This window comes from Macaca thibetana, chromosome 8, assembly GCF_024542745.1.
Source record: "Macaca thibetana thibetana isolate TM-01 chromosome 8, ASM2454274v1, whole genome shotgun sequence".
NCBI lineage: Eukaryota > Metazoa > Chordata > Mammalia > Primates > Cercopithecidae > Macaca > Macaca thibetana.
In genome coordinates, this window is record NC_065585.1 from 20,619,440 (window position 1) to 20,643,532 (window position 24,093).

The following is a 24,093-nucleotide window of genomic DNA, read 5'->3' on the forward strand; positions in this document are numbered from 1 at the left end:
AAACAATAATAATAACAATAAACTATTTTTGTTCTGTAATATCTCCAAAAGAATGAAAGGACAATTTTATGACAATACTGCAGACACAGAATGGCTAACAAATATACCAATTTTACATAAAAAACATTTAGCACATTCTGGTTTATATCAAAGTTTAGTTGATACAGTTTATTTCCCAACCCTCGGTCTCTGAATCATGACTTTCAAACTCAGCTCAATTACACTGCTACTCAAGTTTCAAAAAAGTTCCTCAGTTGCTTCTGGCAGGCTAATTTTTTCTTTAGTTTTAAAATACTCTCTCATGTCCCTTATCCTCTGGTCAAATTATTTTATTTCCTTAACTTTAATGTGGTTTCCTGATTTGCATTTTCATTCTCCCACCCATTCTGAAGAAAAACTGAGGTCCAAAGTTAGATACGTTATATGATTTCATTGAAGAATCTTTGGCACAGTTGACGCACCATATGATCATTACAGCTATTAAAAAGCTATTTGTTCAAATTTTGTCATAAAAATGTGAAAACATTTTATTCTATGTACAATAATGTACACAAATTTAAACAGGTCACCAAAGAGACCAGAAGTAATTAAAGAGGTATATTTACAGTAGCACATCACAGTAAACGGAAAACCATTCACAGATTCAACATTGATACTGTTTTTGTGCTTGGTTACACACTGAAGGTGAAGGATATCACTCCATTTTGGATGAACTGAATTTTAAACAAATACCTCAATGATTAATAAATGCTATTTTCATCAGTCAGTATCATCATTAAATTCTTCAGCTGCTGCGCCTGTGTGCTCAATCACTCCATTTCTTTCTCTTTGAACATCATCATCACAATCTGTACTGTCATCTTCGTTCAATTCTCTGTCAGATTCAGCAGCAGCTTCTCTTACAGCTTCCTCTGGATTTTCATTGGGTGGAATAAATCCATTGTTGTTAGATACATTTGAATTATCCTTGATATCATCTTCGATGTATACTTTCTGATGGCACATTGGACAAGTATCTTGAATGTACAACCATTTCCGAAGGCAAAGTGCATGGAAATAATGATTACATGGTGTAATACGAGCAGATGTTGTAAACTCATGATAGCAGATTGCACATACATCATTTATTTCTTGTAAGTGGCTCCCTTTTATTTCAGGAAGTGAATTAATTTTCTTCACAGCAGTCCTACGATTCATGAATGTCTTCCAGCCATTTTTGGCTTGTAAGTAGATGTTAAAATATGCATGTAGGCACATCATAAAAGCCCGAATTTTACTTCCTGACTCAAACATCATAGTGTAAGCCCCATTTCCAAACATTACAACTCCAAATATAAATTCAATAATACTGCCTGTTGAACGAACGTAGTAGACATAATCATCAAGCTTTTCCCAGAGGACATTATAGTAGCCATCAATCATGAATAACGTATAAACAGTGAGAGAAACAATTACTTTTAAGCACAGTTCCACACAAAATGCTGTAACTGCAAACAACCATGTATTTAGTGCATAGTGATGCCAAAGAACATAACTGAGTAAGACAGGAAGAATAAACAGGCAAGCAGAGACAAACAGCACAGGAAAATGTCTACGAAAAGATGACACATGAGAGGCACTGAGAGACATTAATACAGGGTCTGTCATTCCATGGATGAAATGCAGGACTGCAGTTAATAAAAGGCACATGTTTCTACTTAAGCGAATAAGTCTCTCTTCTGGTCTTAGCCCACTTAACCCAGTCTGAAGAGCCAAAATAAAAAATAAAACAGGTGCAACAAAGCCAAGCCGCCTGTCATCTTCCTCAGTTGATCCAATAAAGGCCAATATTCCAAGCCCCAAGTAATGGGCTACTGAGGAAATTACAGCACTCATGCCCAGTACAGTTAGTGTAGAATCACATCCACTAATTATAAGATTGCAAATGAGGTCCCAAAAATCATCCCAAGAAATAAAGAAGGAATCAGTTTCATTTGCCATCCTTAAGATGTACATTAACACTGTAGCCTGAGCTGTAACTCTTGTTAGCCAAAAGACTCGCAGTATGTCTGGGAAACGAATCCTCTTCCATGTGTCCTCCATCAACAACTGTAATCCATAAATTCGATACATATGCCTCACTAAAAGATAAACATATCGTGTGGAATAATAAAACCACTTCAGTTTCACTGCCAAGACAAGCACTGTATTTAATGTGAGAATCAAGGAAGAAGTAAACACTAAAGTCTCTCTGATGTGTAATGGTAGCTCTGTGATTAAGCCTATTACAGGAACCAAGAGATCCAAAATAATTAATTGTGAATAGATGGAATGAATCTGGAGTAGTGTAACGTATCCAATTCCAAGTGTTAGCTGTAGAACGATAAGTGCCATCCACAGCGAGGGACCTTTTCGAGGAAGCAGCTCAATTCCAAAAGCTGATGTGTTGTAGGCACCATAGAAGTCAATGTGCAAAGAAGCATAATAATTCACCAACACTGAAGTTGCAGCTAATAGAAAGGCTGAGCTGTACATGTAAAACTTGAAAAGTGATCGTTGTGACAAGATCAGAACAATACTGGATACAAATATACCTGAAAGAAAGAAAGAAAAAGTCATTTGAATGAAGTCTTTGTAAGAATGTTTCCCCACTAATAGTTATGATATTCTTTAATTAGGAAATATGAATATTTTCAGTTATGAACATTAAGCCTCAAGACGATTTAGGCGTAAAGGGCAATAAAGGTTTTGTAAAGTCAGAGTTCAGGAGGACAGACCAAACATAATAAATTATTCTTTAAAGTTTCATTCCTTACTTTCTAATTTCCAAAGTATTTCAAGTAACACTGTGTATGTCCAAGGCACCAAATTACTAAATTATCTCTTCAAGATGAATGTGTAGTGGTACATACATTTTAACAAGTTTTAAAACTCAAAAGAATATGTCCTTTATCATTTCATAATCATTAAAATTAAGATAATTTTAAAAATTGGGTTAAAAATAACCCAAATGGAAAACATTTGTTCCTATTAAGTTTTAGATTCATTTATTATTGATTGATTGAGACGGAGTCTCACTCCATTGCCCAGGCTGGAGTGCGCTGGCGATGCAATCTCAGCTCACTGCAACCTCTGCCTCCCAGACTCAAGCAATTCTCCTGCCTCAGCCTCCTGTAATCAGCTGGGATTACAGGCACCTGCCACCACGCCCAGCTAATTTTTGTATTTTTAGTAGAGACGGGGTTTCACCATGTTGGCCAGACTGGTCTCTAACTCCTGACCTCAAGTGATTCCACCGCCTTGCCTCCCAAAGTGCTGGGATTACAGGCGTGAGCCACCGCGCCCAGCCAAGTTTTAGATTTTTTTTTTTTAAGCATTCTTTAGGAAATCAAGTTCAAGTTTTATACTTCCACCTAATTCCTCCTTTTCTTCAAACTGTGAACTCATGGCAGCTCTTATTTCCTACTCCTTAACTCTGAGCATTCTCCAAAGGATCCAAAATTCAGTTTTTCTTTCCTCCTAAATAGTTTCCTTCAGACTTAGAAACATCCTCCAAGTTCCCTTTTTCCTGTACAATGCTGAATCTGTTTCTTAAAATAGTCATCTCTTTTTATTGTTCTTCACATTACAAAAGTAACACTCAGAAAACCAAGACATGTTTTTAGAAAATGATAATTCTCCTTCCCCCACTCCATAGACACCATCTTTCTTTGTACTCTGACAGAAATGCACATTTTAAGTAGGATTGCAATAAACACATTATTATCCAAGGTTTCAACAATGGGAATGTCATCTGAATACTCACCTACTTTCACTCCTACATTACAACTGCAAATTTCCAAAGTTCTGAAACTCAACTTGCCTTAACCTAGAATCAGCTTTTCCTTGTGATTTGCTATTTCAGTTGAAGGTACCATTATTGTTCTCTTAGAGATACTCCCAACCCAGCCCCACATGCTCAAACTTTGCCAATTAGTTGCCAAATTCTTCTAACACCTCTATCCCCCTTTTCTGTGACACCAATCAATTAGTCTGTCTCAAAAAAACCTTCATCTTGTCCAAATCCATCTACAAGCCATCACCAAATTGCCTTTCTTCATTCCTCTGCTCAAAATACTTCAGCGGCTCTGAAATTACTATTAACTAAAATCTACATTCTTGCTCCTGGCACTCAAGGATCCAATTTGCTTTACAGTAATATTCCTCCTAACACACACACACACAGACTTGGGTTCCCCAAACACATTCTTTTCTCCACTATAGCTACAGCAGTGTTTACATTCTCTTTGCTTGGAATGATGTCCCCACCAACTTCCCAATCCCTGACTGTTCAAATCCTACTTATCCTAGCATCCTACTTTCTTTGATAGAAACTGTTCTTTCAGCATACCTGCAGAACTCAGTGAAACACTTAACACTCATACCACCTGATACTGTAGTCTGCAGTTATCTAAGCATAATCTACCCTATTATACATGTATCTGTAACAGAAAGCAAGGATCCTACCTTGTCCATCTATGGATCCTACAATATTTTGTACAAAGTAAGTACAATAGTATTCACTGTACTTATTGGGACATTGGGAATGACAGTGGGAATGTCTGTCACTTCTGGATGTTTTTAAAGGCAATGACAAAATACAGCCTGCTTGAAAAATAAAATCTATGAAAAAGACAATGAGAAACCACACCCTGGAGTACAGAAAAAGTGACAAACTCCAAGTTAAAAATCCATCTTGGCCAGGCGCGGTGGCTCACACCAGTAATCCCAGCACTTTGGAGGCTGAGGCGGGTGGATCACTTGAGGCCAGAAGTTCGAGACCATGTCAATATGGTGAAACCTTGTCTTTACCAAAAATATAAAAATTTGCCAGGCGTGGTGGCACGTGCCTGTACTCCCAGCTACTCAGGGGCTTGAGGTGGGAGAATCGCTTGAACCCAGGAGGCAGAAGTTGCAGAGAGCTGAGATCACGCCACTGCACACCAGCCTTGGTGACAGAGGGAGACCCTGTCTCAAATAAATACATAAATATTAAATAAAATAAAAATCCATCTATCCACCTTATTTCAGCAGGTAATTAAGACACTGCATATTATTACAGTGGACGCATTTCACAATCCATTGCACATATAGGCAAGGGCTAGTTCCTTTAAATGATGCCTCTGTCCAGGGATTTAAAATGTATTCTGTGCCAAAGTGTCAAGTCATTTGTGAAAAGGAAAACAAAAGGACACAATAAGGTAGAAGACATATAAACCTCTAAATACAAACCACCTGATTCCCCAAGCAAATGGGCCACTAATAATCTCCCAAAGAGTTGTAAACGCAGAACAGGCTCTTTTAACAGGAAATAGGTATTTTTTTTTTTTAAATGGAGTTTCACTCTTGTTGCCCAGGCTGGAGTGCAATGGCGTGATCTCGGCTCACTGCAACCTCTGCCTCCCAGGTTCAAGCGATTCTCCTGCCTCAGCCTCCCAAGTAGCTGGGATTACAGGCATGTACCACCATGCCCGGCTAATTCTGCATTTTCAATAGATACAGGGTTTTTCCACGTTGGTCAGGTTGGTCTCGAACTCCTGCCCAGAAAAGATTTTTTTTATTGGAAACTTCTTCCATGGAAGGTAACAAGGAAATGGAATTAATTCAGCCTACCAGATGCCATATGTAATCTTACATTCTCTACATGGAAAACAACCTTATTTTCCTGAGACAAAACTTCAGAAACTTTAAAACAAATCTTCTAAGTTGGGTCAAAACCAAAACAAAAAAACTCTAGTTCTACTTTATGCCACTTAGAGGGGAGAAAGTCAAGCAGGAACCGTAAATTATTTTTGTCAACTTGCTATTCACAAAGTAGTAAAGTAATCTTCAGTAACTATTCATGAGCTTTGCTATAATTTTATAACTATTTTTTAAAATTCTAATAACTTTTCTCCTGAAGCTTGTTTTTACCACACACAAATGAAGAAATGATTTGGGTTTTAGAAACATTTCTAGTGAAAAAGTGCCATTGTGCTTTATGCAAATGTATCAAAGAAAAAAGGGGAAGGCATCAAATAGACAAATAATGTAGTAAGACTACAACCTCAAAATTTGGATGTGTCCCAGCAAGTAACAATCTGACAATACTCTATCCTGATTAAAATCACACCCCCCAAGATGTAACAGTGAGTTAACATTTCAAGAATAGTACACGTTTTAATTCCTACCCAAAGTTTGTAGGTATATGGGGTTCACAGATTTTCCTTATAGTCACGTTCCTACTTATGGAGTTTGGGAAGAATCTGCTCTCATTTTAAAAGCAAACATCCCAAGTAATAAGTCTCCAAAGTAATCATCTTTCTCATGGCCTTTGCAGAATAATATCAAAGTTTCAGTGCATTCTTACATTAGATATGAAATGCTTTCTTAGTATTTACACTGTAGATCTAAGAAAATATAAAAGTCCAGAGACAGTTTCTCATTAGGATTTGGAAGTGACTTGCACAAGTAATCAAGGCTGTATATAAAGCATAAAAAATTAAAAGAGAACAGAATTTACTGAAATCACAACTCAGAGATCCCAGTCCAATTCTCCTGTGATTAAGAGAGTTCACTAGAGTTTTCAAGGTAGTCAAAAAGAGGGAGGTATCCAAATCAATTCAGGAACTTTGAAACTATATACGAACTCAACTCATGAAAGTTCAGGCCTTCTCAATCTGGATTACCAAAAACAGGCAAATAAAAACAAAGGAAAAAATAAAAAAACTTACTATACATGTTACATAACAAAGTGTTTCACTCTTTTATGTGTAAAGTCTATTCATACCCTTACCCTCTTCTGGAAACTTATGACTAAAAATCAGGGTACAAAACATAATATTTACAATTCTCCAAGTACCCGAAATACCTTTAAAACAAAAAGCAACTTGTTGAAAAACATTTCAATACCTGACAGAATATGGAAAAGCACAGAAATAAATGTTATTACTACCTTACTCCCAAGGGAGCCTTCTGCAATGAAGTTTACAACAAAGTGTCTTGAAATGTTGTTAATCTGTTGGCATACTTGATAAACTATAAAGAAAAAATTTCTATTGGATTCTTATTTTAGGTAAAAAAAAAAAAAAATGGTATTCTAAGTATTAATAACACAAAATTAAACTTTTGCTTTTAACCTGAAATTATAACAAGTATGCTTTTATATTTTTATTTTAAAAATATATGAACATGGATTTTAAAAAGCCAAACCCTACAGAGAGGTGTTAAATGAAGAGTTAAAGCAAGTTTTTCTAGTTTGTCTTTCCCATCTGTGATATCATAAAAAAAAAAATTAGTATTTGGTCTTTATCCCATTTTCTGACATAGCTTCTAAAATCCTTGGAATCTCTGGAGTGATGACTGTTTTGTACAATAATCAGATGACTGGTGCCTGGGGGCCCCTAGATAGCTTCAGGATGGGGGCTAGGTAGCCAGGAGAATCAACCCAGTGATTAAGGGTTATACCTTTGATTCCTACCCCCAGCCCCCACATTTGGGGAGGGGGAAGAAGCTGAAGCTTGAGTCCATAAACCAATGACTAGTGATTTAATCAATCATGTCTATTTAAGGAAGCTTCCATAAAAACCCAAAAGGACTGAGTTCTGTCAGCTCTCAGCTGAACACTGAGGCTCCACGCCCCTTCTCCCCTTCTCTCCTTCTTTGCCTCACCTAGTACATCTCCTTCCATCTGGTTAATTCATCTGTGACCTTTGTAGTTGCCTTTATAATAAATCGGTAAATGTAAGTACAGTAGTTCCCCCTTACCCGAGATTTCACTTTCTTTCTTTATTTTTAGTGATGGAGTCTCGCTCTGTTGCCCAGGCTGCAGTGCAGTGGTGCGATCTTTTGATTAACATAGGTTTTTAACCTGAGTATCATTCAGTTTATCAATCTTCATTATGTATTTGCTTTTATATATTTTTACAGAATTTCTCCCTTAATCTAAGATTGGAAAAATAAGATATTCCATATTTTTTTTCTAAAAATTTAAAGTTCTTCATTTCATATTTACATATACATCTAGGTAAGAATACACTTAGAAATGACTTTTTTTTTTTTAAGAGACAGGGTCTTGTCTGCCACCCAGGCTGGAGTGCAGTTATGCAATCATAGCTCACTGCAGCCTTGAACTCCTGGGCCCAAGCGATCTTCTCACCCCAGCCTCCTGAGTAGATAGGACTACAGGCGCCCACCACCAAGTATGGCTATTTTTTTAAACTTTTATTTTTGCAGAGACAGGGTCTCACTACACTGCCCAGTCTAGAAGTGACTGTTTATATATTGACATGAGGTAGACATCTAGTATAATTTATTTCCAAAGGTGTAACAAAATGATCATTAATTCAACAGTCCATGTTTATCTCAAGGTACTTCAATTCTTTCTCTGAAACACATTATATCTATATATACATTTGTGTCTGTTTCTGGGCTATGTATTTAATTATAAATAAGGCTAAGTACTAATCTATTTGTCTATCCCAGTGGTTCTCAACCAGGATTTGGCAATATCTAGCGACAGCTCTGGCTGTCACATTGGGTTGTTGGGGTGCAAGGTGCTCCTGCATCTAATGGGCAGGGGAAAGGGACGCTGCTAAAAATCTTACAGTGCATTCAGAAGAGCTCTCATCCGCAAACAAAGAATTATCCTGTCCAAAATGTCAATACTGCAACTGTTGAGAAATCTCTGTCTATTCCTCTGCCAGTTATAATTACTTCGGCTTTGTTTTTTCACTTCATAGGTTTTCTGAGGTCTTTTTCAGCACCAAAAATAGCTATCTCATTCCTTTCAAGAACTTTATTGCATGGCTGGACCTAATACAATGAACAGATTTGTATCAATACATATTTAGATTAAGTTTGTTGCTTTGTTATTTCCAGTAGTGTTTGCCCATAGTCCTTTTGTACAACTATATCTCTAGGCCAATTCCCTAGAATTGAAATTGTGAGTCCAAAGTTGTACGAGCCAGGCATCCCAGCTACTCCGGAGGCTGAGGCAAGAGAATCGCTTGAACCTGGGAGGTGGAGGTTGCAGTGAGCCGAGATCACGCCACTGCACTCCAGCCTTGATGACAGAGCGAGACTCTGTCTTTAAAACAAAACAAACAAAAAAGTCAGTTGTAAATGACAGTTGATAGTGCCAAATAGTTTTACACTGATATTAACAGTTTTCCGGGCCGGGCACGGTGGCTCACGCCTGTAATCCCAGCACTTTGGGAGACCGAGGAGGGCAGATCACCCGAGGTCGGGAGTTGAAGACCAGACTGACCAACATGGAGAAACCCCGTCTCTACTAAAACTAGAAAAAAAAATTAGCCGGGGGTGGTGGCACTTGCCTGTAATCCCAGCTACTCCGGAGGCTGAGGCCGGAGAATCGCCGGAACCGGGGAGGCGGAGGTTGTGATGAGCCGAGATCGCGCCATTGCACTCTGGCCTGGGCAACAAGAGTGAAACTCCGTCTCAAAAAAAAAAAAAAAAAAAAAAGAGTCTTCCAAAATTGTATAAATTTACCTAGTTCAAAAAGGTAAATGCTTTTGCAAAACTTTGAACTTTTCACCAATCTGATAAATTTTTTTTGACTTTTTTTTTTTTTTTTTTTTTTTTTTGAGACAGTCTCGCTCTATCGCCCAGGCTGGAGTGCAGTGGGACGATCTTGGCTCACTGCAACCTCCACCTCCCTGGTTCAAGTGATTCTCGTGCCTCAGCCTCCAGAGTAGCTGCAACTACGGGCAGGAGTCACTGTGCCCGGCTAATATTTTGGTAGACACGGGTTGCGCCATTTGGCCAGGCTGGTGTCAAACTCCTGGCCTCAAGCTATCTGCCCGCCTCGGCCTCCCAAAGTGCTGGGATTACAGGTGTGATCCACCATACCTGGTCTTGACTGTATTTAACTATAAGAAAGGCTAAGTCCTTTTTTTCCCCCCATAAAATCAAGCTCCTGCAGGATGGGCTAAATACTTTTTCTCTTGCTTATTGAACATCTGCATTTTGTTAATTGTGAATTGCTTGTCTTAGGGATTTTCCTAAGGGAGTATAAGTTTTTTCTTGTTTTGTTTTTTTTAGACAGTCTCGCTCTGTCGCCAGGCTGGAGTGCAGTGGTGCGATCTCGGCTCACTGCACCTTGCAACTCCCTGGTTCAAGTGATTCTCCTGCCTCAACTTCCCTGGCAGAGTAAAACGCTTACTAGAACGTCAATCACTTATGATACAAGTATTTTCTCTCAGTTTGTCATTTAAAGATTTTTAAAGTTTTGCCATAAAAAAGCTTTTCATTTTTATGTACTGAAATTTATCAGATTTTTCCTTGGAACTTCTGGGTTTGCTGTTATGTTTAAAGACTTTTCCCACCTCAGTGAATTATCACCATGAGTAATACTATTAAAACAAACTCCTAGGCTTGCATTTTCTGCCTTGGTTAAAAATTTAAATTTGCTAACTCAGCATTATGCTGCTCTGGGTTGAGTTTCATTTAGTATTTAACACCCCTTAAGACATGGCTTTATGTTCTTAAATATTCTATATATTGTCATAGATTTTTATTTGGATCTCCAAAATGAGTTGCTTTATTTTCCAACCGGTTGAAATCTCAAATTAGTTTTGATATCAAATGAAGGTACAGTTGTAGCACCACTTTGTAGGTAGAAGGGAGTAAATACTTCTACCACCATACATAAAACTGGTAATGCTTTTTACTTAAGAGAGAGATTTCCATTTTTACACATTAATTTTAAAGAAAAGGGTGAGGTTGACAAGTGGTAAGACTTATACACAGTAGTACTGAGAAGTCTACAACTACAAAAAAACTAACAAGGCAGAACGATTAATTTCAACTATCCATTGGCATATTTTACACACAAACCTGTGTCTTTTAGTAACATATAATTTTTTAGCACCAAAACCAGTTTTTTTCATTCTTATCATCCTTACAAATATGAAAAATTAGCATAATTACATGACATAATATAAGAAGAGTCAGATGATAGATCTGAAAAATATTTTGTATTTCTCAAAGTCTGATCCAGAGATTCTGGGATCAAAATTTTCAAATAAACAGCACCAATACTTTGCTGATGATTTCAAAAGACCAAAATATCTAACAAAATATGGTATTAAATGAAGCATTAAAATAGTTTTATTGTCTTTAACACCCTATGAAACAGATGTCATCATTGTCCATTTTTTTAAAAGGCAAAAATAAACCAAAGCACTGAGCAGTCGCCTTAAGTCACGCCCTTCTTTAAACCGTCAAACACAAACTTTCAAGACTTATTACAAAAGAAGCATGGCTAGTATAAGGAAAATACCAGATTACTTCGTTCAATGTTCTCAAACTACAAATTATTTAATTAAAGAAAATACTTCTTTTCCTTGAAGCTGCCTAGCCTGAAGCTCAACAGAGTATTGCATTAAAGCACCAGGTCCCAAAGGGATTCTCAGAGAATCTGCAGTCATCATGCTGTAAGAATATTCAAAGCAGTCACTACACTATTTCTGGGCTGAATATGCAGAATCCTCTCAAACAGCCCAATTTTTAACACAAATTGTGGTGGTGGTATACGTTAGCAGTGGCAAGTAGGAGCAGCTGGAATCAGGTAGCCGGTGGGTTACAAGCAGCTTGAGCTGAACATCACGTTCACATCTTTAGTTTTAAGATCTAGCATATGATCATTACTATAGCATTCTGTATCTGGACTGCAGCTGTTAGGGAGAAAAGTAAACCATACTTAATGTCAAAAGATTTTTAAGCCCCAGGCTCTGGCAACCACTTACCGGCTGCCTACCAAGAGCAACACTTAACCTCTATGACCCTGTTTCCTGGTTTGTAAAATGAGAATACCACCACCCACCTCTGGGGGATGTTTGAAGGTTAGGTTGATAATACCAGTGAAAATGTTTTGCAAAAGGAAAGTACCAGAGAAATGTAAAATATGGCTATTTATTGCTAAGAACAAAATTCGGCCTTTATTGCCACTCCTCTTTTGAAAGAATAAAAGCAACAGATGGCTTGTAATTCAGAAAGGCTTGGTAAAGATCTCACCCTCAGTCTGCCCTCAGCAACACTTCAAAAGCACTAGCCTACTTAAGACCGATCACCAGAATTACCTCATCAACAAAAATTGCCAGGTTGCAATTACTTAAAAAATTATTTTACGCATAAATGCATCTCACTCTGATGATGTAAGTGAAGATGGAGAGGAAGAAATGAAATATAAGATACTTTTAACACACCATCCATACGAAACAAAGAATTATTTTCAGACGTTTCTTTGGCAAATGGCTCATCACTTTTTACAGTCATCTTCAATACCTTCTCGTTTATTCATGGAAAATTTTAGCATCGCGCTTTCATGAGAATTTTTGGTAATGGTTTCAAGGTCTGACATTCGAAACCCTGTCTCCTTCGCTTGGATGTCATTTACTGCAGACACTTCACGATCCTGTGGACCCTTGGGTGCAGCAGAAGTGACAATATACAAGTACTCTGCATTTTGTAATAAAGGGAAACTGAGGCCCACGCCTTGGCAGAAGTCCAAGGTCACACACGACGAGCCTGGGATACAGTTGTTTTTTCGAAGGCTGTCGCATAGGACGCGGTAAGCCAGTACTCATTTCCCAAGAGAAACGGGCAAAGAGCTGCATGCCCACGCATTCTTGCTTTCTCCCCCTCTCACTGAGGTACAACACTGAGTCCTCGCTAGGGGGACTGCTCCGCTGTCAACTCAGACAAGTATCATCTCCTTCCCCCTCCCACCCCGTAAAGACGACCCTTTCAGAGATGAAACTGTAGTTCCCAAAGGCACATACTCGACCCATGGCCTCGCACGCCTGCCCGCTCCTCGGGGCACATCTCGGCCCGCAGAGCGGTCCCGGGACGCAGGGTACCCTGTTCCCTTACCAAGGAGCCGGAGGAAGATCTGGAGCACAATGCAGAACCGGCTTTGGCTGGAATCGGGGTAGGAGTTGAAGATGGCGTCGATGATGTAAAGGCAGGGCACCCTGAGCGCCACTTCGAGCGCCGCCCAGACCTGCTGATGGGCCATCCGCACCTGCTGCTGCGGGGGCCCCACCGCCGCCATGAGCCGCTGCCACACCGGGGCTGGGCGGGCCGGGCAGGGCCACGCGGGGCAGGGCCCGGGGCCGCGGCCGGGGGCGGGGGCTAAGACGGGCAACTCCGCCCCTGCGCTCCTTCTTCTCCTGTCTCTCTCACGGCCCGCCCCGCCGCCCGCTCGCGTCCCTCGAAGTGGAGCAGGCGGCGGAGGCAGCTACGGCCGAGAGGGCGGCAGCGGCGGCTCCCCAGGAGGTCTCTGGGTTTCGGTGTTTCCGGCAAGCTAAGGTCTGACTCCTCCTCCCTCCACCGCCTCCCCCGCCCGCGGAGCCACCATCTTGACCTCGCCCGCTGGCCTCTGCCGTTGCTGCTGTGGCGAGGCCCGGAGGCTGCGCCGTCAGTCAAGCGAACCGCAGAGTCCGCGCCCACTGCCTGCGTCATAATCCAGCGCTAGGGACGGTCACCACGTCGTCATCCCGCAGGGTTGCCATGGTTTCCGCCCACCTCCGCGGGTTTCTCTAGCTTCATGCCACCCCGTGGCGCATGCGCTTTTCGGTAGCCGCACTTTTCGATAGCCGCGTTTTCCGGCCTTGGGGTTGCAGCTTCACCCTCGCAGAGTCGGCTTAGCGAAGGGGTAGGTGCTTCCGCTGGGCAAAATATTAGCCGTTTTATTAGAGCCCATTAAACGTTGCATAAACATGGTTCAGAGCGTCTAGGGAGAAGAAAAGCCAAAAGATGCCGCCCTCTCGACCTATCCCACCCGCGGGAGTCTGAAAGCCGACGCCAGGAGAAATGCCGCGAAGGCCGCCCGGGATTCTGGTAGGGGCGAAGCTGTGTGCGTTTATGGAGCGCTTGCGGTGCGTGGCACTGGGCTGCGTGTGGTGGGCACTGCCGAGAAAAAGGTTCTTCCCATCCATTTGCACATCACCCTTCCCACCTCCTGCCCAGATAGGGATGTCCAGAAGTGAGGACATTCATCGGCCGCATTTTACTAATGGCAAGGAGATAGCGACTGAAGGGCAAGAACCTAGGGTTTCCTGTCTGATATTTCTCATCTTTGAGGTAAGTACACCTGGACAGTCCTTTCCTTCCTCCTCAGGGCTCATGCTTTCCTGCCTATCCACGTAATTAATATGATCTGCCTATCTTTCTGTTCCGAAACTTCAGCAGCAAATGAAAGTGTAAGTTAGACCTTGCTATCCTAGTTTAAGGGGGATAAAATAGGAATCAAGAAGCCTGGCCCACTTGAGCGCCCAGCCCAAGTGCATTCTGCAATCCAGTTTATATTAGTCCTCCATGTGGGTGGCTATACTTTATCAAGATTCCCCCCCAAGGGGAGGAGGATTATTAGTCACGTTATCAAACTCCCCTCCAACCCCTTTCTCTGCTTAGAGGTATGTGTAACGTGTAGTAGAAAGATCGAATCCCCACGCAAAAGTCCGTGCTGCTACTCATTTTTTTAACTTTCTGTTCTTATCGTTTACCCTACTCCCTAACAATGACCGCCATTTATCTGCTGCTTAATGGATACTAGGCACTGTCCTAAGGGTTTTATATGTTACTCCAATCTTTTCGTCAGCTTTATTTTGGTAGTTTGTTTTACAGAGGAGGAAACTGAGACTTAGGTAAGTTACAAGATGACAGGGTTACTACCTTGTTCAGTTAGTAGTCAGCACGAGTATATCTAAAGATAGTGCGAGTCAGAACTAGGATTATAAACCCAGAGCTACCTGAAACTCACAACTTCGGGCATCTTTGATTTCTTCTTTTCACCCACAGCCAATTCTTCGACTAAATTGTATCCATTCTGTTTTCACTGTCTCTTGTACTGGTCTCCTTTCTATTGTAACTGTCATCATCCTAACTCAAGATCCTTCTGTAGCTTTCCCCGGTTATTGCAATATCCTCATTACGATTGCCACCTTTTCTAATCCAGTCTGTTTACTACTGCCAGGTTAATTTCCCCAAACTGCATATCTGGGGAATAACCTTGTGGTTATGACGAAATTCCCAAAGGAAAGCAAACTTGGCAAGGTGCAAAGACTATGAAGACTTAGAATTTAAGAGTTCTGTGGAGATCTTCAGAGATATAAATTAGCTACTCAACATATCTGTTAGACTGCACTGTAAAGCAAAAAGAGAGAGGCCATTATGGGGGAAAAGATCCAAAAGGACTCCTAAAACACAAGTTGGGTAGAGGAGATAGGTGACTACTATTGTATTATGTTCATGGAAAATAAGTTCATGGGCTTTCCTTTAATTTTTATTTTAAAAGTAAATATACTAAATATTAAATAAAATTGTTTTAAGTGAACAAATGCTTCAGTCTTTATTAATGTTTTAACTGTTGCTGATCTTAATTTGATGTACAAATTTTATTAGTATAAGAGTTTCTGAGACTAAATTCCATCTTGGGCCGAGAACCTTCAGGAGTGGTGGCAGAGTCTTTCTTATCTTTTTCATACAGCTTCTCCAAGCAGGCTCTCTGCCAAGCTTGTCCAGCCCACCTTATTTTGTTACTGTTGTTGTTCTGTTTTGTTTTAGGCTTTTAACAGTTTGAAGCCATGGTTTTTAGCTTCTGTTTCTAGTGATAAGCAGAAAAGAGGGATGAGGAAGTATTTACTGGTCCAACCAGAAACGGAAACTAAGAACCCAAGACTATATTCTCTCCCTTGGACACACCTGCGTAAGCTCTCTTTTTCCATCTATAAAATGAAGGTTTGAATAAGATCCTGGCAACTGTGTTAAAATATTACATTAAAATTAAATTTATAGTAATGAGGTAATTGATAGGATGCTTAGGAATTTTTAAGATAAAAGATATTTCCAGCTGGGTGTGGTGGCTCATGCCTGAAATCCCAGCACTTTGGGAGGCCAAGGAGGGTGGATCGCTTGAGCCTAGAAGTTCAAGACGAGCCTGGCCAACAAGGCAAAACTATATCTTTACAAAAACATTGTAAAAATAGCTGGGTGTGGGCCGGGCACAGTGGCTAACACCTATAATCCCAGCACTTTGGGAGGCTAAGGCGGGCGGATCACAAAGTCAAGAGTTCAAGATCAGCCTGGCCCACATGGCAAAACCACATCTCTATTAAATATACAAAAATTAATCAGGTGTGGTGGCGGGCACCTGTAATCCCAGCTACTTGGGAGGCTGAGGCAGGAGAATTGCTTAAACCTGAGAGGCGGAGGTTGCAGTGAGCCAAGATGGTGCCACTGCACTCCAGCCTGGGTGACAGAGTGAGACTCTGTCTTGAGGGGGAAAAAAAAGTAGCTGGACGTGGTGGCACACGCCTGTGGTCCCAGCTGCTCAGGAGGCTGAGGTGGGAGGATCACTTGAGCCTGGGTAGCAGAGGTTGCAGTGAGCCAAGATCACACCACTGTACTCCAGCCTGGGCAACAAAGTGAGACCCTGTCTCAAAAAATAGGTAGTGTTTCCAAGAAATAACTACAATTAACTGAATCTAATCTTTGCTTGATTTCTGCATTGATTTGAATGTTGCACAACTCAGGTGTACATTTACATTGAGTCTGCATAAACAGTGTGGTTCATGAGTGTGTGTGTGTGTATTCACACAAACATACAAACTGCATACATAGAATACCTGTGTTCGAAAATAACAATCTGTTATAAATCCTTCAGATTTAACAGCTCAGAAAGCCTTTTAGTAGCTTTCAAAACGTTTAGAGGAAGGATGTGTAAAAATTAGTTTGAATTTTCTCTTGACATTTGCATTAATGAAGTCTTTTTTTCCTACAATAGAAACTGATTCTTCTGGGTTATCTTAAGCAAGAAAGGAATTTATTAAGGGGTTATTTTCATTATTCCTCAAGATTTCAAGTCACAGGAGAGACCATCTATATTAGGCCATTCTTGCATTGCTCTAAGTACCAGAGGCTGAGTAATTTATAAGAAAAGAAGTTTAATTGGCTCACGGTTCTACAGGCTGTACAGGAAGCCTAGTGCCTGCATCTGCTTCTGGGGAGGCCTCAGGAAGCTTTTGCTCATGGCAGAAGGTGAAGTAGGATCAGGCATTTCACATGGCAAAAACAGGAGCAAGGGGGTGGGGGTAGGTGTCACACACTTTTAAACAATCAGATCTCATGAGAACTCACTACGGTGAGGACAGCACCAAGCCATGAGGGATCAGTCCCCATGACCCAGACACCACCAGGCCCTACCTCTAACTGGGAATTACATCTCAACATGAGATGTGCAGGGGAGATCCAAACTATATCATCATCCAATTGGTCAAGCTTACTGGATCATGTATCTGCACCCTAGCTTCCTTAGTGGGAGGAAGCAGTAGGAAACGTGCACTTGGATTTAACCCCTTCACTAATATGTATTTTCTACTAATATGTATTTTCTTCAAGTGGAAGATAGGGATACTGGTAGGAAGGGTAGTGTCCTAGTCTGTATTCTGTGGTTTATAACAGAATACCTGAAACTGGGTAATTTATAAAGAAAAGGAATTCATTTCTTGCAGTTAGGGAGGAGACTGAGAACTTCAAGGTGGAGGGACCACATCTGGGGAGAGCCTTGTTGCTGATGGGGACTGCAGGGAATCATATGGTGAAGGGGCTGAGCATGCCCACTCAGGCCTTTCCTCCTCTCTCTATGAAGCTACCCGTCCCAGGCCAGGCGCGGTGGCTCACGCCTGTAATCCCAGCACTTTGGGAGGCCGAGGTGGGCAGATCACCTAAGGTCAGGAGTTTGAAACAAGCCTGGCCAACATGGTGAAACCCCATCTCTACTAAAAATACAAAAAATTAGCCTGGCATGGTGGGAGGCTGAACAGAACAGAAAGTCTAGAAAAACTCCACACATATAGGGTCACTTGATTCATTAGAAAAGTGACACTAGAGTGCAGTGGGAAACGGATAAGCCAACAATATAATAGGACTCTGGATACTGCTTAACAAAGGACAGCGTATCACTTAATAGTGAGACACGCTGGAAGCATTCTCCCTAAAGTTAAGAGTAAGGTAAGGTTGCTCACTGTCATCATTACTATTTATCATTGTATTAGAAGTGGGGGCTGGGAATAAGGCAAGTTAAAATGCTTCCCTGTTTACCAAGATTTAGCTGGTTTTCTCGAATAAAGGCACCTCAGATTATTTCAAGCTTTTAGTTACTTTGTAGAGTTCTGAAAAAGTTGACTGACCATTTTTGCCCGTGTTCTCATTGCTTTTATAGAGGAGCCGATATTTGGAGATGTTTACCCTGCTGTTTTGGAAGTTGTCCATTTTACTTGATATTGGGACGTATCAAGAGACCACTATACCTTGAATGTAAAATACAGGTACATTCCTTCCTTCCGTTATCGTGTAGCAATAACGCTACTTCCTCCTGATAATTGGATTCAATTACCCCAACTAACATGGTGACTTTTCCTTGCCTGCTGGTCTCCTGGCACAAGGACCCTGAACTGGGAAACCTCAGCAAGTTAAAGTTTAAAGGATCTATTATTGTGTCTCTTGATGAAAAGATTCCTCTCTTGGGAATCAGGACTTCTAGACTCAAAGTTGTGGGGATGAGAAGTACAAACTTCTCACATGGGTCACTGGGAGTAAGAGTATGTGGTTATATTAATTTCCTATTGTGCTATGACAAACTTAGTGGTTTCAAACAACACAAATTTATTTTCTTACAGTTCTGGAAGCCTAAAATCAAGGTATCAACAGGACTGCTTTTCCTGAAGGCTTCAAGAAAAAGTCTGTTTCCTTGCCTTTTTCAATTTCTAGAGGCTACGTACATTTCTTGGCTATGGCCCATTACTCATATCACCCCATCCTCCTGCTTAAGTCATTGCATCTACTAAGCAAACCTGCCTCTCCCTTGTAAGAATCTTTATGATTATATTGGGCCCATTGGATAGTCAAGGATAATCTCTGTATCTTGAGGTCATTAACTTAGTCATATCCACAAAGTTTCTTTTATCATGAAGGTAAAATATTTGTAGAATCCAGGTATTAGGATCTGAACACATTTGGGGGCCATTATTCAGCCTACTACACAGTGGGAATTCTATTTATATCCTTCCATCCCCAAACATGCATGCTATATATATATGAGGCACAGCACCATACAATGAGTATTGATTTAGAGTATATGCTGTACCCTGGTGGACAGGGTCATTCCATTTCACAGGCTATTATCTTCAAGCTTTTGCTTCATTTTCACTTTCAAAAGGGTTTTCCATCAGGCCAGCACTTTTTAGGTTGTATAGTATGTGATAGGACCAGTGGATCCCATGGTTATGTACCTGCTGACACACCTCCTTTGCTGTAAAGTGGGTCCCTAAATCAAAGGCAATATTACACAGGATACATGTTGATGGATCAAATACCTGTAAACCTTTGAATAGTAGAGCTGGCCAACAACTTATAGGCAAGGAAGTCAAAACTCATAAATGCAGATGGGCAGTTTCTAGTCAAGGAGAATCACTGCCCATTCTAGGATGGAAGGAATCCAACATAAGTCAGCTTGCTGCCCAAGTAGCTGTTGGGTATCCTTGAGGGTTGGGGCTGTATCGGGAACTTGGTGTTTAACATTGGGGAGTGGCTGGTTTTTTTGTTGTTTTTTGAGACGGAGTTTCACTCATTGCCCAGGCTGGAGTGCAGTGGCGCCATCTTGGCTCACCGCAACCTCTGCCTCCTGGGTTCAAGGGATTCTCCTGCCTCAGCCTCGCGAGTAGCTGGGATTACAGGCATGTGCCACCACGGCCAGCTAATTTTGTATTTTTAGTAGGGACAGGTTTCTCCATGTTGGGCAGGCTGGTCTTGAACTCCAGACCTCAGGTGATCCACCCACCTTGGCCTCCCAAAGTGCTGGAATTACAGGCGTGAGCCACCGCACCCGGCCTGGGGAGTAGCTATTGGATAAGTGGAGGCTGTCTATTGGCCTCTTGCTCACTTGCATTCCTGCAAGATGACTACTTTGTCATGAGCCCCCTATGCCATTCCTGGGGGCAGAGGGAGGAGACGGTGGAGCTGATGGCTGTAGCTGCTGAAGTTAACTGGCTAAATCTGTCTACTTGGTTATTTAATGCTGCTTACATGTTGGATTGTCTCTGGCAGGTAAAGATTCTGTTATACAATACCAAACCCCTCCTTATGTGCCATATGTCATATATTTCTCCACTGCTTCTCCAGACTTCTTGTCCTTGATATGCCAGTCTTATTCCAGACCCCTGATCAACTGGCCAACTTATTTGCCATTTGTCATGAAAATATGTTTTACTTCAAGACAGTTTCTTTCCACACAAAGTTGATGACCAGGAATACTGCCCCACATTATGTCGTTTGGAAGGGTTCTCCTCACTGCTGTCTTTTAAGGCCTGTCCTGTGTGGGCCTGTAGGGCAGTAGCAGTCCATTTTAGTTTTGAACCTGTATTCCAAGAAAACGCAGTGAATTCAGCTCAGGCTTTTTTGTCCTCCATAAGCTAGACATGAGAGCCTCCCAAATGGCCATAATTGTGAGCTGAGGAAGGGACATCGGTAAAGAATCAGATATGACATGGGAGCCTGACCACCTGCCTGTGCCCAGCTCATGATGGGCATCTCTGGCTACATCGTCACTTGATGTCCATAATCAGTTCTTACCAAGGCACATTAGTATGGATAAGTTGTTTTGGGGGGTTTGCACTGCAGATGGCCCAGCCTTGCCACAGAATGCCAGGAGTTGACCTTGTGATTCTCCCATTGGAGCTTGCCATCAACTTTCATGGTTTCTTATCTCATTTACTCGTCCCATAGAATATCCTGAATTGGTCCATGCAACAGGGCTAAATACACCATACCTGCTAGAGAACTTTTACGTGCTATGGATCCCACTGAAAACTGGCAGACTTCTATCTCACCCAGTTTACAAGTCAGAACAGTATTGCCAACTTCTGAATTCCCACAGAGGCCTACACAACTTGGTATGCTTCCTTGGTGGCAGAATAATTTTGGTGAAATGAGTGGGTGAGAAGCAGTAATTTGTCCTTTACTGTGAAGGATATATCTTGGCATTCAAGCAGCCTACTGGGCCCTAAAAATTTCACTGATGTAACAGCTTGCTGGGTCTTAAGGATTATTTCCCATCCTCCAGTGTACAGTATGCTAGCTGCTTATTATTTACCTCACCCAGCTAGCATGATGTCATCAATGTGGTAGGTCATTGTGACATTATGTGGGATGTTCAGATGGTCTAGATCTCTTTGGATTATGATGCAGTGTGGAATAGTTAACATAACCCTAGGGCAATACTATAAATGGGTACTGCTGTCCTATATAAACACAAACTTAATTCTTACCCAGCACCCTCAGGACCCAGTTCCATACCTGTGCTCATGGTTCCTGTTGGTACATGTTGGTTAGGTCCTGCATCTCTTTGGTCATATAAGCCCATTTGGAATTGAAAGTGGACACACAGAATGAGGGCAAAACACCTGCAGAATAGCTGCTTCATCATGGTGGTGTGGGAGTTTTTCATATCAGGTTTTGTTACCTTTGAGTTTTTAAATTATGTGTAAAGCTTTGATTTTAAAAAAAAAACTCAATTATTAAAAAGAAACTGAGACAGTCTGTCTATCCACCTATCTCTGTTTACCTAATGCTATTGTTGTGTGTGTTAATAAAATTCAATTTTAGCTTCATATTCATGCAATATTTTCATTTACCTTTGATTCAGCCTTGACCTTTAAAAAGCCAAAAGGACAAATACCTATTTTGACACTGGTTCTGATCTGTCTGAAATTCTGTGTGACCAATGGTCAAGTAACCTTGCAGGCTGTTTATCATGTCTAATCTGAAAAAAGTCATTGTATTTACTAACATTTTAATATTCCCCTTATAATATAGGTAAGCATTCTAAACATGATTATGGCAAGAAATTCTTATATGCTTTACATGTTGAAATTCTGTGTCAACTGAAGTACATATGTATATTATTGCAAGAGTGAATTTCTTCAATAATGATTGTGACAGCTAGTAAATTTAAGTAGAAAGTAATTATAAATGTCCAAATACTTTTTTAAATGGGCAAAATATATGAAACAATGGCCCTGAAGGCATTGGACATAGGCTGTGAAGGACAGTGAGCCATGAGAGATGGAATGCAAACAAGATGCACAATATAATTGCTCCAACTTGCTGCCTGAAGAAAGGCTTTGGCATGGGGAAAGGGAACCCAGAAGACTCCATGAGGTGAGGAGATATAGGTGGGAGTCCTGAGAACCCAAGGCAACTAGAGTTCACAGGGTAGAATACTAGAGAGGACAGAGCGACACAGAGAGAACTCCAGAGACCTGCTGACCATTCCTCTAAAGTATTAAGCTAAATGATCAGTACATGCATGAGAGGAAATAACCAAAGGCTTGGCAAAGAACCATCAGAAAGGATTAGAGGAAACAATACTCAAAGCTCACACAGGATGGTGAATGATTCCTGATCCCGTCAGCAAAAGTGGAAAAGGTCATAATTCACAAGGTGCCAGTTAGAGTACTAAGAAGGGTCTTGCTTCAGTAGTGGGAAAAAATATCCCTTGACTAAATGCTCTAGAATAACCTAACAAAGCTTAAAAGCAAGACCCAAAAACATTCAAACCGTGTCCAAATAACTTAATCATACTCCAGAAGAAAGTTCAAACTGTTTTAGGGATATGAAAATAATCTACAAAGTAAATTCACAATGGCTGGCATCCAATCAAAAATTACCAGGCATGCAACAGAAAAATACAACCCATAATAAGAAAAATAAAACATTCTAGGCTGAGTGCGGTGGCTCACACCTGTAATCCCAGCACTTTTGGAGGCCAAGGTAGGTGGATGACCTGAGGTCAGGAGTTCGAGACCAGCCTAGCCAACATGGTGAAACCCTGTCTCTACTAAAAATACAAAAATTAGCAGGGTGTGGTGGCACTCACCTGTAGTCCCAGCTATTCAGCAGGCTAAGGCAGGAGAATCGCTTGAACCCAAGAGGCGGAGGTTGCAGTGAGATCGTGCCACTGCACTCCAGCCTAGGCAACAGAGCAAGACTCCGTCTCAAAACAAACAAAAAATAAAATAAAACATTCTGTCAAAACTGACTCAGAAATTACAGATGATGAAGATTATTAGACAAGGACATTAAAACAATTATTATAATTATATTCCATATATTCAAGAAACCAGAGGAAAGACTGAAGATATTACAGAGAAGGTATAAAAAGACCCATATCAAACTTCTAGAGATGAAAACTCCAATGTCTGAGATTGAAAAATATGTTACATGAGATTAATGGCAGATAAGATATTGCAGAAAGAAAGATTAGTGAACTTGAAGACATAGCAGTAGAACCTCCCTGAAACAGAGAGTAAAAAGAACAAAATAAGACACACACCTCCTACCAAAATAAAAAGAGCATCACTAAAGGGTGGGACAACTTCAGGCAGCCAAATGCATGGTGTATAATTGCAGTCCTTGAAGGAGAAGAGTGGGGAGCAAAAAATGGTGGTGGTCTAGTCCAAAGTAAGTAGAAAAAAAAGAAATATGAGAGCAGAAATCAAAAGAAAAGGTAGGCCGGGTGCAGTGGCTATGCCTGTAATCCCAGCACTTTGGGAGGCCAAGGAGAGTGGATCATGAGGTCAGGAGTTCAAGACCAGCCTAGCCAAGATGATGAAACCCCGTCTGTACTAAAAATATAAAAAATTAGCTGGGCTTGGTGGCACGTACCTGTAATTCCAGCTACTTGGGAGGCTGAGGCAGGAGAATAGCTTAAACCCAGGAAGGGGAGGTTGCAGTGAGCAGAGATCATGCCACTGTACTCCAGCCTGGGCGACAGAACAAGACTCCGTCTCAAAAAAAAAAATAAAACACACAGTAGAAATACAATAGAGAAAATCAATGAAACCAAAAGCTGATTCTTTCAGAAGGTAAGTAAGTTTGATAAATTTCTAGGCCGACTGATCAGGAAAGAGATAGAGAAGATGAATTATCAGTATAGGTAACAAGAGGTGATAATACTACAGATTCTACAGTTGTTAAAAGGGAACATTTTGAACACTTTGTATCAGTGTATTTGGC

At 40.9% G+C, this 24,093-nt stretch overlaps 3 protein-coding genes across 39 annotated transcripts in view; 1 reads left to right on the top strand and 2 right to left on the bottom strand.

Moving 5' to 3' along the window:
- The window catches only part of NDUFB9 (NADH:ubiquinone oxidoreductase subunit B9), a 576,062-nt gene that overhangs the window by 58,690 nt on the left and 493,279 nt on the right, over positions 1–24,093 (bottom strand). Inside the window, exon 1 of one of the 36 annotated variants that reach the window (XM_050801761.1) lies at positions 19,995–19,998. The exons of 29 other annotated variants lie outside the window; for them this stretch is intronic. Coding sequence is in view for 1 of the 7 variants with exons in the window: in XM_050801725.1 (XP_050657682.1) it covers positions 9,915–9,922 (8 nt within the window). In the remaining 6 variants the exon portion in view is untranslated. Of the gene's footprint in view, positions 1–3,981; positions 3,986–6,129; positions 6,134–7,755; positions 7,760–9,914; positions 9,931–12,656; positions 12,661–14,365; positions 14,370–19,994; positions 19,999–24,093 lie in introns of those variants that run through there. 6 more of the 36 variants (XM_050801749.1, XM_050801741.1, XM_050801725.1 and 3 more) reach the window with 6 other exon arrangements.
- On the bottom strand, positions 502–13,179 carry RNF139 (ring finger protein 139). Its single transcript, XM_050801698.1, has 2 exons — positions 12,892–13,179; positions 502–2,573 (listed from the first exon to the last, which is right to left on the bottom strand). The coding sequence occupies exons 1-2, from the start codon at positions 13,070–13,072 to the stop codon at positions 760–762; spliced, it is 1,995 nt and encodes a 664-aa protein (XP_050657655.1). The 5' UTR covers positions 13,073–13,179; the 3' UTR covers positions 502–759.
- On the top strand, positions 13,834–23,883 carry LOC126961401 (uncharacterized). 2 transcript variants are annotated; one of them, XR_007728290.1, is made up of 3 exons: positions 14,007–14,103; positions 18,242–18,347; positions 18,699–23,883. XR_007728290.1 is itself a non-coding variant. In XM_050801777.1 (2 exons), exons 1-2 carry the CDS (start codon positions 13,834–13,836, stop codon positions 15,763–15,765), a joined length of 450 nt encoding a protein of 149 aa, XP_050657734.1. In that variant the 3' UTR covers positions 15,766–16,295. The 2 variants fall into 2 exon arrangements, 1 of the variants encoding a protein (XP_050657734.1); XM_050801777.1 differs by lacking the exons at positions 18,242–18,347; positions 18,699–23,883 and adding an exon at positions 15,586–16,295 and having other exon boundaries at positions 13,834–14,103.